General features: G+C 49.4%; 1 protein-coding gene across 5 annotated transcripts in view; it reads right to left on the reverse strand.

Annotated features, from left to right (window-relative positions):
* The window catches only part of TIAM1 (TIAM Rac1 associated GEF 1), a 472,990-nt gene that overhangs the window by 55,255 nt on the left and 400,463 nt on the right, over positions 1–17,272 (reverse strand). For all 5 annotated transcript variants that reach the window (XM_045284949.1, XM_045284951.1, XM_004711286.2 and 2 more), the window contains exon 15: positions 14,898–15,122. In XM_045284949.1, coding sequence (XP_045140884.1) covers positions 14,898–15,122 — 225 coding nt within the window. The remainder of the gene's footprint in view (positions 1–14,897; positions 15,123–17,272) is intronic.

Consider the following 17,272-nt stretch of genomic DNA (forward strand, 5'->3'; position numbering starts at 1 on the left):
AGCAGGGAAGGAGGGGAAAAAATGAGGACCTGATGCCAGGGGCTTAAGTGGAGAGCAAATGTTTTGAGAATGATGGGGCAATGAATGTATAAATGTGCTTTACACAATTGATGTGTGTATGGATTGTGATAAGAATTGTACGAGCCCTCAATAAAATGATTTTTTTTTAAATCACAGTCTCAGAAGCCCATAACAGCCATTCTAACCTTTCCTATAGGGTGACTATGAGTCGACATGGGCTGGGTGGCAGAGAGGGTTTTTTTGTTTACGTGTATGTTTTGTTAACCTGTTTTCTTAGGAAAGAACTAGGCAGCAAAAGACATCATAGAGGTATAAACATAGGCATGTAAATGTATTAACATATAACGATAGGGCTATAGATCTATGTACATATATTTAAAGGTTAAGTATTAAGGTGGCAGATGGACATTGGGCCTCTCTACTCGAGTCCTCCCTCAATGCAAGAACACTTTGTTCTAATAACCTGGCATTCTGTGATACTCACCTTTCTGACTTGATCGCTGAAGACAAAATAGGTGCATAAGCTAATGTGGTGAAGAAAGCTGATGGTGCCTGGCTATTACAAGATAGAGAGTCTGGGGTCTTAAAAGCTTGAAGTTAAACAAGCAGCCATCTAGCAGGGAAGCAACAATGCCCACATGGAAAATGCACACCAGCCTGTGTGACCACGAGGTGTCAATTGGCATCATCAGAAGACCCAAAACAACCATACCTATGCAAATGAGGGGGGTTGAGTGGAGACCCAAAGCCCATCTGTAGACAATTGAACATGCCCTCACAGAAGGGTCACAAAGAAGGGACAAGGCAGCCAGGATGCAATATAGCACTGACAAAACATACAACATTCCTCTACTTTAATGCTTCCTCCCCCCAGTTCTACCTTACGAATCTGGATAGACTGGAGCATGGACACTGGTGCAGATAATGCTCTCAACACACAGAATTCAGGACAGATCACCCCCTCAGGTTCAATAATGGGAGTAGGGATACCATAAGAGGAAGGGGAAGGTGGGGAGAGAAGGGGGAGAAAGGGCAAACCGATCCCAATGATCTACATAGAAAGCCACCCCTCTGGGGAGGATGAACAACAGAAACATGGATGAAGGGAGACAGCAGACAGTGTAAGATATGAAAATAATAAATTTTAATTTAGGGGTCACGAGGGTAGGGGGAGGGAAAACAGAGGAGCTGGTACTAAGGGCTCAAGTGGAAAGAAAATGTTTTGAAAATGATGATGGCAACATATGTACAAATGTGCTTGATACAATTAATGCATGGATTGTTATAAGAACTATAAGAGCCCCCAGTAAAATGATTTTAAAGTAATAAAGCCTGTGTTTTTTCATTCCTACCTTATCTTGGCATGTTTTCCACCCTTAAGTAAAGGTAAAATCAACAAAATGAGGGAAAGAGAAAGGGTAATACACTTGGTGGTCGATGGCTTACAAAGATGACTGATGGGAGTCCTCCCATGACACTGGGCTAACCTCAAGACTTGCTTTAACCATAAGACGGTGAGAGGAGTGATAGATGCTCTGTGGGTTTTGAATCAAAGCCTCCAGAGTCCTTGAAGCTCCTCATCTCATCCTCTAGTGTCCCTGAACCCCAACTATGAGGAAGCCCCAAGCTAGTCTTCTAGAGGATGCGAGAACTTAAGGAGCAGAAAGACCAGCCCAACAAACAACACATTAGTGAGGTCATCTTGAGGTCATCCAGCCTCAATCAAGCTTCCAGGTGATATGACCACATGGGTGGCCCCATGTAAACTGAAAACCACCCAGCTGAGCCTAGTCCAAATGGTTTTACCCACAGAACAGTCAGCAAAAAGGGGAGGGGGGGGAGCGAGGAGGGAGACAGCAATAAACCAACCAAGCCCACTGCCATCGAGCGGATTCTGACTCGAAGTCACCCTACAGGGCAGGGTAGAGCTGCCCCTGTGCATTTCTGAGACAGCAAATCTTTACAGGAGTACAAGCCTCAGCTTCCACCTGCAGAGCAGCTGGGGATTTCAATATGCTGACCTTGGGATTGCAGTCCGACCTGAAACCCACTACACCACCAGGGCTCCACAAACACAGCAAAACCCCAAATTCAGTCCACTCACTGCCATCCAGGCAACTCTGACCCGCTGCAACCCTGCAAAAACGAGTCGAACTGCTCCTGTGGGTTTCTGAGATGGTGACTCTTTACAAGAGTAGAAAGCGTCTCTTTTTCCCATGGAGCAGCTGGTGCTTTCAAACTGCTGATCTTATGATTAGGTGCCCAACATGTAACCCACTACACCACCAGGCCTTCCATATCAGGAGGGCTGTCATCATCAAAACCATCAAAGAGGCAGGAGCTGTCAGCAGTGCTTGCCAAGAGCTGAGGGCAGCAAAGGACTCCAAGCGGGACAAGCCTGCTCTGGCTCCCACTCTGCAAGCTGGTCTCGGAACAACCCCCGTTCCATAGGCACATACAGTAATGTTGTCAAGTGGTTTGTTGTCCTTCCCCCCCAGAAACTCCACACTTTTCCCGGGAGTTTCCTCTCCTGGGTGTCCCGTCCTCTGCTAATGGTCAGAGCGAGCAGCACCGGTGACATCGTGGCTATATGTTGGGCTGCTAACTGCAAGGTACTCAATTCAAAACCACCAGCCGCCCCACCGGACAAAGACGGGCTTTCTACTCCCGTAAATAGTTGCAGACCCAGAAACCGAAAGGAGGCGCCGTCCAGTTCTGCTCTGTCCTGGAGCGTCACTAAGAGTTGGCGTGGACTCGACGGCAGGGAACGGGGTGGTTTGGGGCTGATCATCAGAGTGAAGATGGGGAGCAGCACTGAATCCAAAGAGAAAAGGTGTGAACAGGGACCTGGACCGACATGGAAATGCAGACGTGCAGAACAGGACCGGACATCTAGGCTAACTCCCAAGTTGCTATGCATAAAAATCGCTGTGGTAGAAGCATGGGGTCACTCTTTTAAGCGGCCCTTCCTCTTATTTTCACTCTAATAGTGCTTCTGTGGACTTCAAAAACCTTCTCAACTAGCATCTCGTTAGCAGGCCGGGCAGGGCTGAGATTAGGGGTATTAATGCAAGTTTACATTTATCTCTGGTAGGGTAGGCACACGCCCTTTGACTTCATCAAGTCTACTTGGCACTACAATTTAAGGGAGAAAGGCAAAAAAAGCAAACTTCCTTGCCTTAAGTTATATTAAGCCACCACCATCACGCCGATTCCGACTCATGGCGACCCTGTTGGTCAGAGCCAAACTGGTCCTTTGTGTTTCTGACACTGCAAATATCAACAGGAGCAGACAGACAGCCTCATTGGTCTTCCTTGGAATGGCTGGTAGGTTCGAACTGCTGACCTTGTGGTTATAAAAAAAACACCACCGAATCAAAGAACAGAGGCTCTTACTCTGAGGAGCAACATTTTTATCTCACTTGGGGGGTTTGACTGGGTCCTCTAGCATAGCCAGCAGGAAATGGAGCCTGGGTGCTCAAACCCAGCACCAGGGCCTCCAGCAGCAGCTGGTGGTATGTGACAATGAGCATCACACACACAGTTTGGCCCACAAACAAAGAGATTGGGTACTGCCTGGGGTCTGAGAGGTAGCAGGGAGAGCCTGAGGGGCAGACCATATGTACTTGTGGGAAGTTCAATCCATGCGCTTCCTCTTTCTCAGGGGGCCCTCCCTAAGGCCTGATGGGCTGGGCTCTGTCTTCAGAACCTAGCTCCCAGAGGGTCCCCACTGAAGGTCAGGGGGAATTACAGCCTCCCATTTCTCCAGTAGTGACTTAGTGTGTTGGGCTGCTAATTGCAAGGTCAGCAGTTTCAACCCACCAGCTACTCCTCGGGAGAAAGAGAAGGATTTCTACTCCCATACAGAGTTATAGTCTCGGGAACCCACAGGGCAGTTCTACTGTGTGCTCTAGGGTCCCTGTGAGTTATCATCAGCTTCATGGCAGGGCGTTGGTTTCTGTGTTTTTGGTAGACAGTAGGCTCAGTCCAGGCTAGGCACTCACAACCCCTCCCTCTCTGAACTGAAATGCATTAGATTTCAAACCTGTCTCAGAAGGCTTCCTTTCTGGTTACAAGAAAAAGCTGCTTTGAGCTACTTCCTGAAGCGGGGGCATCTGCTCACCAAGGGCTTCGATCTTGCATGCCTTGTCGGGCAGATGTGTCTGAGGTATATAGCAAGGTGCTGAACTCTGAAAACTCATCATAGGCCCTAATTGTCATTCATAAGCCACGGGCCTGGAGTCACCCACCGGCATTTTCCAGCTCAACTCGAGAGAGAATGTTTTGCAAAGTAGACTCGATGCCAGCTCACTGAGCAGGGGCACATTCCGTGTGCTCAGACTGACAGTTGCACATAGAGTTAAACACGGCACCTGCTGCATCCCAACCGCTCACGGGGCGTTCGTTCGGGGAAAGACAAGTGGAGCGGAGTTCACCATGAAGTAACACAGGTCTGAGCCCAATGAGACAAAGATGCGTTTGGAAGCTGTGGAAAGACACCAGTAGAACTATTTTTTTTTTTAATGAAGTTATCCAAAAGTCATTTCTGATGTTGCCATTTGAGTTGGCTTAAAATGTGCTTCACGAGTTTTTGAGAGTTGATTTTTCAGAGGGAGGTTGCCGGGCCCTTCTTCTGAGAGCCCACTGGGTAAACTCAAACCACCAGTCTTTGGGTGAGTAGCTGCGCGGTGTATTAAACATGTATCTGCAACAACACCCTCTCACCCTGAAGTCCCAGGATTCTCATAACTTACATAAAACTTGGAGGTTCTGCACAATTACTGGTCAAAACAGCTTTCAGTCAATGGTTGTCATGACAACAAAAATGTTCACTCACAGTTGGGCAAACAGCATTCAGAATGAGCAATGGCTTGTTTTCCCTTCTTCCAAAAGAGGAGAAGGAAGGGGTAGGAGAAGAGTACTTACATTAAAATTCTCCCATAAATATTCAATAAAATTCATTTTCTAAAAATTTACTTTAGATATAGATTTCCTTTCCTACTTTGATGTTTACTGCATTTATTTCCCCGAGGGATAACAGGTATACTTTCTAAATCACTAAGCCAGTGCTTCTCAAAGGGGTGATCCTGCTCCCCAGCAGAATCTGGCAATGTCTGCTGTTATTTTTGTTGGCCCATCTTGAGGTGTGGGTTTTACTGCCTGGTAATAAGAACTATGGTGGTGTAGTGAGTTATGCACTGGACTGACAACCACAAGGTCAGCAGTTCAAACTCACCAGCCAATCCACAGGAGAACGATGAGGCTCTCTACTTTTTTTCAATAATCATTTTATTGGGGGCTCATACAACTCTTATCACAATCCATGCATACATCAATTTGTATAAAGCACATTTGTACATTCGCTACCCTAATCATTCTCAAAACATTTGCTCTCCACTTAAGCCCCTGGCATCAGCTCATTTTCCCCCTTCCTCCCCTCCTCCCCACTCCCTCATGAACCCTTGATAATTTATAAATTATTATTTTGTCATATCTTTCACTCTCCGACATCTCCCTTCACCCACTTTTCTGTTGTTTGTCCCCCAGGGAGGAGGTTATATGTAGATCCCTGTAATCGGTTCCCCCTTTCTACCCTACCCTCCTCCACCCTCCCAGTATCACCACTCTCACCACTATCCTGAAGGGATCATCCGCCCTGGATTCCCTGTGTTTCCAGTTCCTATCTGTACCAGTGTCTGGCCAGATTTGTTAGGTACAATTGGGATCATGATAGTAGGGAGGGGGGCGGGGAAGGAAGCATTTAAAAACTAGAGGAAAGTTGTATGTTTCATTGTTGCTACACTGCCCCACTGGCTCATCTCCCCAAGATCCTTCTGTAAGGGGATATCCATTTGCCTACAGATGGGCTTTGTTTCCCCACTCCACAGTCCACACACCCCCCCAATTCACAATGATATGATTTTTTTTGTTCTTTGATGCCTAATACCTCATCCCTTCGACACCTTGTGATCACACAGGCTGGTGTACTTCTTTCACGTGGGCTTTGTTGCTTCTGAGCTAGATGGCCGTTTGTTTACCTTCAAGCCTTTAAGACCCCAGATGCTATATCTTTTGATAGCTGGGCACCATCAGCTTTCTTCACCACATTTGCTTATGCACCCGCTCTTGCCTTCAGCAATTATGTTGGGAAGGTGAGCATCATAGAATGCCAATTTAATAGAACAAAGTGTTCTGGCATTGAGGGAGTACTTTAGTGGAGGCCCAATGTCCATTTGCTACCTTAATACGAAACCTATAAATATATGCACATAAATCTATTTCCCCATCCTCATATACATATTTACATATGTACATGCCTTAATTTGGCCTTTATAAATGCCCTTTGCCTCCTAGCTCTTTCCTCGATTTCCTTTGACTTTCCTCTCGTCCCACTATCATGCTCAGTCTTCATTTGGGTTTCACTTATTCCTCTTGGTGACATTACCCTTGATCACGTCCTACCAGGAGGCTCTCTGCTTCTATAAAGAGTTACAATCTCTGAAACCCAGACAGTTCTCTTCTACCCAATTCTATCCTACAGGGTCGCTGTGAGTCAGAATTGACCCGATGGCAGTGAGCTTGGCTTTGTGGAATACCTCATGAGCACTGGTGGCTCAACAGTTAAGCACTGGGCTGCTAAGAGAAAAGCCAGAGGTTCAAACTTACCTAGCAACTCAGGGGTCGCAAGACCTGGCAGTCTGCCTCACGATGACACCCACACAGACCCTGTAGGGTAGTTCCATGCTGTCCCAGAGGGTCACGATGACTCTATGGCTCCCAACAACAGCAGCGAGTTGAGACTAGAGACACCGCTAAACATCAATGCACAGGAACAACCCCTCACGACAGAGAAGTGCCTGGCCTAAAACATAATCAACAGGGTCGCTGTTAAAAGCTCCTGCCCTAGGCTGAAATCAGCATTCAAAATGAACTGAGCAAGAGGAGAAAAGACTTTATCTAGAGACCTGGCAAAAACAGGGTTTTGCCACTTCCTGCTCCAGCTTCCTCTTTGCTGCAAGAATCCTCCTACAGTAACCCTAACTGAGAGGATTATCCTAATTGATCTGAACATCCTGTCTCCAATTTCCTACCAATGGGCACAAAAATAAGTGCATGAACCTCAGAATATGCCAGTTAAGATTTCTGCAAGGCTTATAGGGGCAGGAGAAGGGGGTTACAGAACATGCCGTGGGGGCACCTCTTTATTCAGATGCCAATGCTCTGAGCCACCAGAGCACCCACTAACCTGCTAACCATACTTCCTTCTGCTCAGAAATGGAGGAATTGGGATACATGCCAGGCCCACCTAACAGTGTTCCTGAGAAAAACTGCAGCAAAATGGGCCAGAAAATGATACGCACAAGCACAGCTGTGGCAGGTTAGCATGTCAATGTCAGCACAGCTTTCCAATCATCTTCTCATTCCTTACCACCACCACCCTCAGAGACCCAACTCCCTACCAACCACGCTGACTCAGAACAAACCTACAGGACAGGGCAGAACTACCCATCAGTCTGAGACTGGAACTCTACAGGAGAGCCTCTTCTTTCTCCTGAGGAGTGGCTGGTGGTTTCCAACTGGTGGTTTTATGGTTAGTGACCCAATGCATAACCCACTAGCCATCAGAGCTCATTTCTTTTTTCTTTTTTAATTGTTTTATTAGGGGCTCATATAGCTCTTATCACACTTCATACATACATCAATTGTGTAAAGTACATTTGTACATTCACTGCCTCATCATTCTCAAAACATTTCCTTTCCACTTAAGCCCCTGGCATTAGGTCCTCATTTTTCCCTTCTCTCCCTGCTCCCCCCTCTCTCATGAGCCCTTGATAATTTATAAATTATTATTTTGTCATATCTTGCCCTGTCCGACATCTCCCTTCACCCACTTTTCTGTTGTCCGTCCCCCAGGGAGGAGGTCACATATAGTTCCTTGGAATCGGTTCCCTCTTTCCAACCCACTCTCGCTCTACCCTCCCAGTATCACCACTCACACCACTGGTCCCGAAGGGATCATCCGCCCTGGATTCCCTGTGTTTCCAGTTCCTATCTGTCCCAGTGTACATCCTACCAGAGCTCATTTCTAACCCAGACAGAAAAGAAGGAGGTTTAACCTGAAGTCCTAAGGCAGTAGATCCCCACACTAGTCGCACATTGGAAACAAACCAGAGATATAAGCAGCCACAACAGAGGCACCCTCAGGCCCGACTCCAAACCAGGTGGCCGTGACCTCTGACCAGCCAAACCCAAACCCAGTGCTGCCAAGTCGGTGCCCACTCACAGCAGAGCCTCCGAGAAGAGCAGACCCACTCCATGGGGTCCGGGGCTGCCAAGCTTTACAAAGCAGACTGTGTCTCCTCTCTCTCCCCAGCAGCAGCTGGTGGGTTTGAACAGCCAACCTTCCAGCTAGCTGTCCATGCTTAACCTATCGTGCCACCAGGGTCCCTGGACCTTTAAAAAGGGCTATTTCAGCATCGCGGAAACAGAAAATCATAGAAAAATGGAATTCATGTCAGCTTTTCCATTTGGTCCAGGAAAATTCTGTAAGTACCGTGTAATGCACAGTTTTCAATCTCAGACAAGTTCACCTGTGGCGGATTAAGTGGAGAGGGCAGAGGAAGCAACCTGGGGTTACAAGCCAGAGGATGCTCAGGCCTCCATACGAGGCCCCATTTGGGATTTTTACCACTCATGAGCACTGATGCGGCACTAATCTGAACACTCTACCACACAGACCAACACTAACGCAGCAGCCATCAGGCTGGGTAACACTCACAGCGACCCTGTGTGTGTCCAACAGGACTGTGCTTCATAGATCTTTTCCAGTGGCTGGGACCTTTTGAAAGTAGATTGATTGCCAGGCCTTTATTCAGAGTTTCCTCTGGGTAGATTCGAACTGCTCATCTTTGGGTTCGTAGTGGAGCACTTAACCTCTTGTGCCATGCAGAGACTGTGGTTTACATTCTGTTGTTAGGCCCTGGGGGGGTCTGTTCCGACACAGTGACTTTATGATAGAAAAGCACTGCCCCACAGGGCTGTCTAGGTTCTAATCTTTCTGACAGGGAGCTGCGCCATGGGTTTGAACCGCCAACCTTATGATTAGTAGCCAATCACTTAGCAATTACGCCTTCTACATTATGGAAGCAACTAATCAAGTTTTTGCAATACCCTCGTAAGACAGGTTTACAAACAAAAACAAAAAAACCTTCCCACCATCGAGTCCACTGCACGTGGCTATGGCTGGTAGGGGTCATCAAGGAGGTCCTGACTCGGACTGAAGCACTGCCCGGTCTTGGATCACCCTCGCCAACAGTCTTGCTTTGTCCGAGCCCCCTGTTGCAGACACCGTGTCGATCCACCTCCCTCGCTGAGGGTCTTCCTCTTTTCTGCTGCCCCTCCACTTCGCCAAGCACGGATGCCCTCTGCCAGGGACTGGTCCCTCCTGATAATGTGTCCAAGGTACGGGATACGATGTCACACCATGCTCTCTTCTCAGGAGCATTCTGGCTGTACTCTTAGACTTAAATCTATAGGGGGAGCAGACAGCCTCGACTGTCTCCCAGGAAGAAGCTGGTGGTTAGAACGGCCAACCCTGTGGTTGGCAATCCAACACCTACCCCATAGCGTTGCCGAGATCCCTCAGGGGGACAACGGATAGACACTGAAAGCATTTATGCAGCCTGGTCAAGGTCAAGGTGCTGATGAAATACAAAGAGGACACTGTCTCCAGGGAAGATAAACCTACTCTTACCACCGCGATGCTTCTACATAGAGGAAACTGCGCGTGTGGAAATAACCCGACGTCACACATTTCTGGCAAGACCTCACGGGGACCTCCGTGGCAGGGAGAGCTCAGAGGGTGTTCAGCGGGGGCTGCTCCTGACACCGGCATCAGCCCGGCTGGTGGGAGCCCGGGGGCGCCACAAATACTCATTCTCGGCCTTCGAGTCCAACCCGAGTAGGCTGACCCTACCGGACAGGGCAGACCTGTCCCTGAGGACTCCAGTCTGTCACTCTTTATGGTGGTAGACAGCCTCATCTGTCTCCCCCGAAGCCCTGAATAAGGCGGCCAAACATCCTGAAGGGCCATGTTCTCTTAGTCCCTGCCTCCAAGCCCACACCTGCTACTTCAGGGTGGTTCTGATCTTCAGCTACTTCTAAATTGAGATGAAGGCTGTGGTCCAGACACCTCGTTGTAGTTTTAAAAAAATCTTGACTGTTGTCTATTTTAAAAGCAGCTGTCTCTGCCTCCGGATTGAGCAAATCGTTCAGGTTATTTTATCCTGTTTCCTTCCCTCCCCTTTCATCTCACACTTTAAACGGGGAGCCGGGAGAGGAAGCTTCCCGAAGGCACAGAGGCTGAGGCCCAGCCCTCTCCGGCCCAGCCAGCCTGATGGTGCTGTTGGCACACAGCGTTTGGGGTTTCCGCTGGAATTTAGTCATTTTGCAGCCAATGTAGAAGCCTTTCAAGAAAACCAACACGAGGATTTTGTTTGCATGCTTCCTTCTCAAACCAGATCCATTACCAAGCATGCAGCCGGCTTTGCTCTGGATGATTGTGGGCACTGCAGCCCACTTATAGCCCTCACAGGGTGTTCCAGGCTGTGGTCTACTGGAAGCTGAATGCCGGGGTGTCTCTGTGGGTTCAAACCGCCAACCCTTCAGCCAGTAGCAGAGCACATAATCACCTGTGCCCCCCAGGGCTGTGAAAAAGAAAAAAGTACCCATAATGTAAGTTTGAGGGCAGAACTGTGACACCACCACCACCACCCCCCACCCCCCCACCACCCCCACCCCACCCCACCCCCGTCCTCTCAGCACCTAGTATGCAGTGGACGTTAACAAACGTCAGATACACGTGAGGAACGCTCCTCTGGGGAATGCCCGGAGGACGCTCCCCACACTGCCGTCTCATGAGGTGCCACACTCTGGTGGGCAGGAAAGGGGCAGCTTAGTCTCTAAAGGTGACTCATCAGAACAGGATGTAAAAGGTCCCTGGTTCACTGAAAATGCCATCGCCCGAAGACAGGATGGTAAAGGGCATATAGAGACACATACACACACATGTACAAAGCTGATGGGGCTCTATAAAAAGTTTGTGGAAAATGGAATTTTCCCACAAACTTTTTGAAATTCTTGTACATTCTTAAATAAGTTGTTAAAAAAAACTATAAGAGAGAGAGAGAGAGAGAGAGAGTGTGCGTGCGCACGCATGAATAGGCTTCGGACAGTTCATGGGGAAAAAATTCCATAATCCTAGTCTACTTTTCCATGAACTTTCTGAAGCCCACTCTAATGTACAGGTGTATACACAATGCATTTTAAAAGAAAGAATGGATATACAAAGCATCAACAATGACTGTAAGTTCAGGGGGGGAAAAAGATTTACATGAATCCACAATCACTACTCCTGGAAGCTTGCTCCCTCCCTCCCTCCTCCTTCCCTCACGGCCGGCCATAGCATTGACTGCAAACCAGGGAAGCAGCAGCAGCAGAGAGCTCAGGCGGCATACGCAGTGGGTAAACCTGCTAGACCCATGTAAGGTGTTAGAGCAGGGGTCCTCACACTGCGGCCCCGCGGGCCACATGTGGCCCACCGAGAACATTGATCCGGCGGACAGTGAACTGGCCCCCTGTTTAAAAACTTCGAGGACCCCTGCGTTAGAGAGCAGAGATGTCACTTTGAGGACTCGGTGCACCTGACCCGAGCCTTGGTCTTTTCAGCTGCCTCACTATGCATGTGAAAGTTGGATTTTGAATAAGGAAGACCAGAGAAGAATCAATGTATTTGAATGAAGATTTTGGCAAAAAAAATAGTGGCAGTACCAAGGACTGCCAGAAGAACAAACAACGTTCGGAAGGAAGTACAGCCAGCTGCTCCTCCACGCGAGGATGCAGACGCTCGGCTTCCCATGTTATCAGGAGGGACCAGTCCCTGGAAAAGGACATCGTGCTTGGTAATGTCTCCGCATTGCCGAGGGTTGGCAAACAAGAGGAAGACCCTCAGGAGGCGGATGGACATGGTGGCTGCAACCAGGGCCTCCAGCATAACCACAGTTGTGCAGACGTAGTAGGACCAGGCAGTGTCCTGGGCACGTGGAGCCCTGAGTCGGAACAGACTGGACAGCACTGTTGTAACGTCGGTTCTGTGGCAGAATTCTCATCAGGCACATGGCGACCCAGGTTAAATTCCCAGCCAATCCCTGACATGTATCCACCACCCATCCGCCAGTGGAGGGTTGCACGTTGCTCTGGTATTGAATAGGTTTTGGCAGAACTTCTGGACTAAGGTACAGAAGTAAGAAAGTCTTGGCAGTCTACTTCCAAAACTGAGTCAATGACAACCCTGTGAATCACACCTGTCTGTGCAATGGCTCAGGACCAGGCAGAATTTCAGCCCATTGTGCCTGGGGTCACTGTTGTAGTTACATAATCTGTTGTCAATTTGAGACTTAAGAGTGGAGGGCTGGAGTTTAGCCTGTCAATCAGGTCGCAGCTTGATGACCTCATCTGGAGGCGCTAAGGAGATAAATAGCTTGCTGGAGGCGGGACACCGGCTCACTCTCCTTGGAGACATTACTGACGATGAGGCAGATGGAGCTACACAAAGGTGACCAGATTTAAAGCGGGACACCATTGACCAGGGTGGGGTGGGGGTGGGGGTGTTCTTGATTAAATTTTTTGTTTATATGGACCAAATAGACCGTTCCCTAGCTTGTCGTGCATGCTTTCCAAAAATCAGGACTTTTTTAAAACGCCAAAAATCGGGGCTGTCCCACCAAAAGCGGGACATCTGGTCACCTTAAGCTACACCGATGCAGCCAGAGCCCTGGGAGCTGGAGGAGCCACATGCAGTCCACTGCCACCACCGAGATGCTTTCTACCACCACTGGATCCACAAGACTTTCCACCCACTGTCCTGTGATCTTCCTGCATTCGGCATTATTGCATGGCTGCGTGAGTCTAAAGAGGAATTTATGGACTAGTACTGGGCCTATGGGCTAATACTGGACTTATGAATTTGATCTGGACTGGGTTAGGATGTTTTCTTAATGTACAATTACTCTTTATATAAATCTCTTTCCTATACACACAAGTTTCCATGAATTTGTTTCGCTAGTGAACCCAGACGAACACAGTCACCATACGCTGGGATAACTCAACAGCAGCCAACAACCACCACAATCTTCCAGAGGATAAATTGTGAGCAAGCTCAATCAGACTTTATCTACGAGATCAGCAAACTATAAAGAGGCAGGTAGGAAACATGTTTAGCTTTGCCAAGACAGCCCTGCCACGGCAATCGGAGTGCAGCCGCAGACCATAAACAAGAGAGCGTGGCTACGTGCCAATTAAACTTTGTTTACAAAAAGAGGCCATGGGATGTGTGTCCAGCTGTGGATCGTAATCAGCCAACCGCTCCCTGCCTTCATGACAACAACCACAGAGAGGACACACAAAGAGCCAAAGCCAAAGAAAAGCCAACACGTGAAGTTTCTAGTCCGTACATCCAGGTCTTGAAAGAAAAGCCCTCAAACCATCTAATCTGGCACCCAGTGCTCCCTCTCAGCCATGAGGAAAACACTGCAATCCCTTCGTGGAGTTTTAGGGATCCAGCCTGACCCCTTGTGGTCACATCCAACAACAGTCGTCACGATGCAAGTCCCCTTTTATTTAAGGTACAGAATTCACCGGCGGCATCTTTAATGGATTTGGCAAGGGTGCCAGAAGAAAGGTTACCAGCCAAAAGGGTGTTATAATGAGTCTACAACTATACTGGACATCTCAACTTGCTGAATTTTCCCAGGGAACAACAGAGCCTAAGAATGAACCATAACAAGTCTCGAAAGCTCCTGGGGAAGTCAGGTTTCAGAGGTGTTTCTGAAAAACCACAACGGCAGAGCAAAAACACCAAAAATACCTGCACTCCAACTTTGAAACCGAGGACATTTAACTGTTAACTGTGAACCCAAGTCTTACAGAGGGAAACCGCTTCCCAAATGCCAACCAACACATGATTAAATCAACCCAAACGCTACAACGGAGGCTGTGGAGAAATCTGAGCTGCCAATCAGTGCAGGTGACTTGTGCCCACTCTCCCTTGCTGAATGAGATAAAGATCATGGATACACAACCCCTGTCCCAGGAAATAAACGCAGAAGACCGACACACAAGCAGGAAGAATTGTAGCGAGCTATTAGGGCTCACCTGAAAGCACGCTTGCAGGGCCCTGGGCAGAAGGCAGTGGGAGCCAGGTCTGTGGGGTCCCGGGAAGGTTTCTTAGGGCAGGTAGCATTCATGGTGCTCCCTTAGAATGACTTCAAAGAGGTGGGGATTGGGAGGGCCATAAACAGGAAGAGCAGCAGATGGGATCAGGCAGGGGGTTCTACTGCTGGGCTCCTGTTCAGACATGAGGTGGGAGAGGCCGGGAGACAAGTAATGCGCCAAGAGCTCTGGGCACGCAGCCACTCTGGGCATCTCGATCCCGGTCCGCTCTCACATGTAGGGAAAGCGGGTGTGGTGGTTTGGGGAAGGTGACATGGAAGGCAGGGGTGGGGATCAGAATCCGGGCATCTGCTATGACTCCCTGTGCTGCGGCCGCCGCTTTCCAAAGTCAAGATGCCCAACAGCAGCAGGATTCCAACGCTTCTCAGGTGTGACAGGTCAATTTCTGGAAAAGCAGTCCTTCAGAGGCAGGACCGTTCCCTGGCCCTCTGAGATTCCGGTGGGAGGGGCGGTGCACACTCATCTTCCATACATCTCACACCACCAGGCACCCCTGGGCTGGCCACCCCAACACAGAAGCGCATTAACCCTCCAGGGCCCTCGGCTGGCTCAGGCTCCCCAGGTCCCCGCAGTGCACACAGCCATACCTGGGTTGCTGGTGAGGAAGGCCAGGGGGCTCTCGCTGCGGTCCGAGGGGCCGTCCAGGCGGTGGGGCGGGCTCTCCAGCGGCTCGGTGGCCCCGTCGGGTTCCGGGTAGGTCCTCACCAGGAGGCCCAGGGAGGGCTGCGCAAGGAACTCCTTGAGCACAGATGAAGTGAGGCTGCCGGCAGCTCGGTTATTGATCTCCAGAATCTCATCTCCCGCTCTCAGGCCTGCCAATGCAAGAGCAAGACAAACCACCCTCAAATCAGAGCGCAGCACCTCCGGGTACACACGCACCTCTCCGGCCCCGCCTCCCAGCCCCCGCCCCCAGGGTGCTGCCAACAGGGGCTGTCCAAACTCCTCACAGGTGACAATGTGCCCCCACCCCCGGTTTCAGCAGGCTCCAGGCTTGAGTCTTACAGCACGCCTCGCCGTCCTGAATACAGCAATCAAACAAAGCTTTCCTTCTTTCCTGGCTGGGTTTCGAAGCATCTGGCGATTTCTCTCCACACATGCTAAACCCATCTATCCTCCTACGGTTTTGAGGAGGACAAGAAGGAAAGGCGGTCTGACTGCTGCAATCGGTATGTTTTGTTCACGCTCATCCACGTACAGTGCCTTTGGCCACATGGCACCGCCTAGTGACTCCCGGCCATACGTGCAGGAATGACACGAGCTTCCTCTCGCCATGGGCCGCAGGAGCAAGCTCATCTTATTCCACGCACATTTACTAACCGCAGTTTGCAGACCCAAATGCTCTCACCTCGGCCCTTTGTTCCACTCCATCAGGGCTCAGGGCCGCTCCCCAAAGGCTGGCCTGCTTTTTTTGACAAGGCCGGCTGGGGGAGCCGCCACAGTGTGTGTTAAAGAAATAACCACACACCAGCCCAGCCTAGCGGGACAAAAGGTTGTCGAGTGTCCTGCGGGGCAGTTCAAATTGGTATGAGTGGATGTTCCAGCAGTCTGAGAAAGGGAGAAGTCATGGAAAAACACAAAAGGACACAAACGATCCTTTCAGTTAAGAAAGGCGCCTCAACTTGGGTGAGTCACACACCCCGGCCACCCTCTCCCAGCCTTTCCAAACTAATTTGAAATCAATTTCCTTTCACAGTAGAGTCCAAGAAACATTATGGGTGGGAAAGGGATGGAAGAAAAATAAGAATGTTTTTCTCTAAAACACGAAAATGAAATTATCGAGCTCTGGAAAGTTCACCGTTCCATTTGTAGGTATAGGTTCTGAGCAATAAAACATTCTAAAGTGAAATTACAAAAGTTCCACATGGGCGGAGCAGGCTTTGTCTTGTTCTTTATTCTCCCTCTGGAAGACAATGTTTAGGTTAGCTAGTCCACTGCCATCAAGTCCACTTCAAAGCATAGGGACCCAGGAGTAGGGGGAGTAAGAGAGGAGCCCTGGTGACAGAGTGGTTACATGTCAGGCTAACCGCAAGGTCAGCAGTTTGAAACCACCAACGGCTCCAAGGAAGAAAGGTGGGGCTTTCTGCTCCTGTGATGAGTTACCGTCTTGGAAACTCACAGGGGCAGTTCTACCCTGTCTGATAGGGTCGCTGTGAGTCTGCATCGACATGATGGCAGCGAGTTTGGAGTTTGATACAATATAAGGATGGTGCTCTGATGTCATTGATAAGCACTGGGTTACCAACCAAAAGGTCGGGGGTTCACAACCATGAGCAGCTCCATGGGAGAAAGATGAGGCTACCTGTTCCAGTAAAGATCTAGTGTGGGAAACACACTCGAGGGCCTGCCATGAGTTGGGATCAACTCAATAACAGTGGGCTTAATATGAGGACAAACAGCAAAGGGGAAAAAAAACAAACCTCCCAAACTAAAAACAACTCATATCTTTTAAAAAGAAGTTCCCAGCTTACTGCTAACTAGGGAAAGGAGGAGTGAAGGTGGGGGAGGAAGCATGGGTTGAACAGAGGTCCCCAAAACATGTCCATGGCCCAGCCTTGTAAATGCCCTTGTGTTTGGGAAAAGGGTTTGGCAGATACCACTAAAGAACAGGTCATCCATGATTACCTGGGAGGGGCCTACACCCAGGAGCAGTGTCCTTAGGCGAGAAGCAGAGAGAAGGTCACCCAGCAGAGGAGAGGGCCCAGTATAGACGGAGGCAAGGATGGGATCACGCAGACTCAAGGCAAGGGACACCAGGAAGGGGCAACAAAGGGCTCCCTCCTCCTGACGCCTGTGGAAGGACCTGGTCCCCCCAGCACCTTGGATTTCACTTCGAGTCTCCAGGACCAGGGAAGAATCCATGCCTGTTTTCAGCCACCCGGTCTGTGGACCTTGGTTACAGCAGCGATAGGAAACAGTGCAGAAGAGAGCTCAGTTAGCGGCTCTCAGTTTCGATCAGTGGGAG

The sequence above is a fragment of the Echinops telfairi genome, unplaced genomic scaffold (genome assembly GCF_000313985.2).
Source record: "Echinops telfairi isolate 266 unplaced genomic scaffold, ASM31398v2 ScPeMD7_7469;HRSCAF=8507_0, whole genome shotgun sequence".
NCBI classification, from domain to species: Eukaryota; Metazoa; Chordata; class Mammalia; order Afrosoricida; family Tenrecidae; genus Echinops; species Echinops telfairi.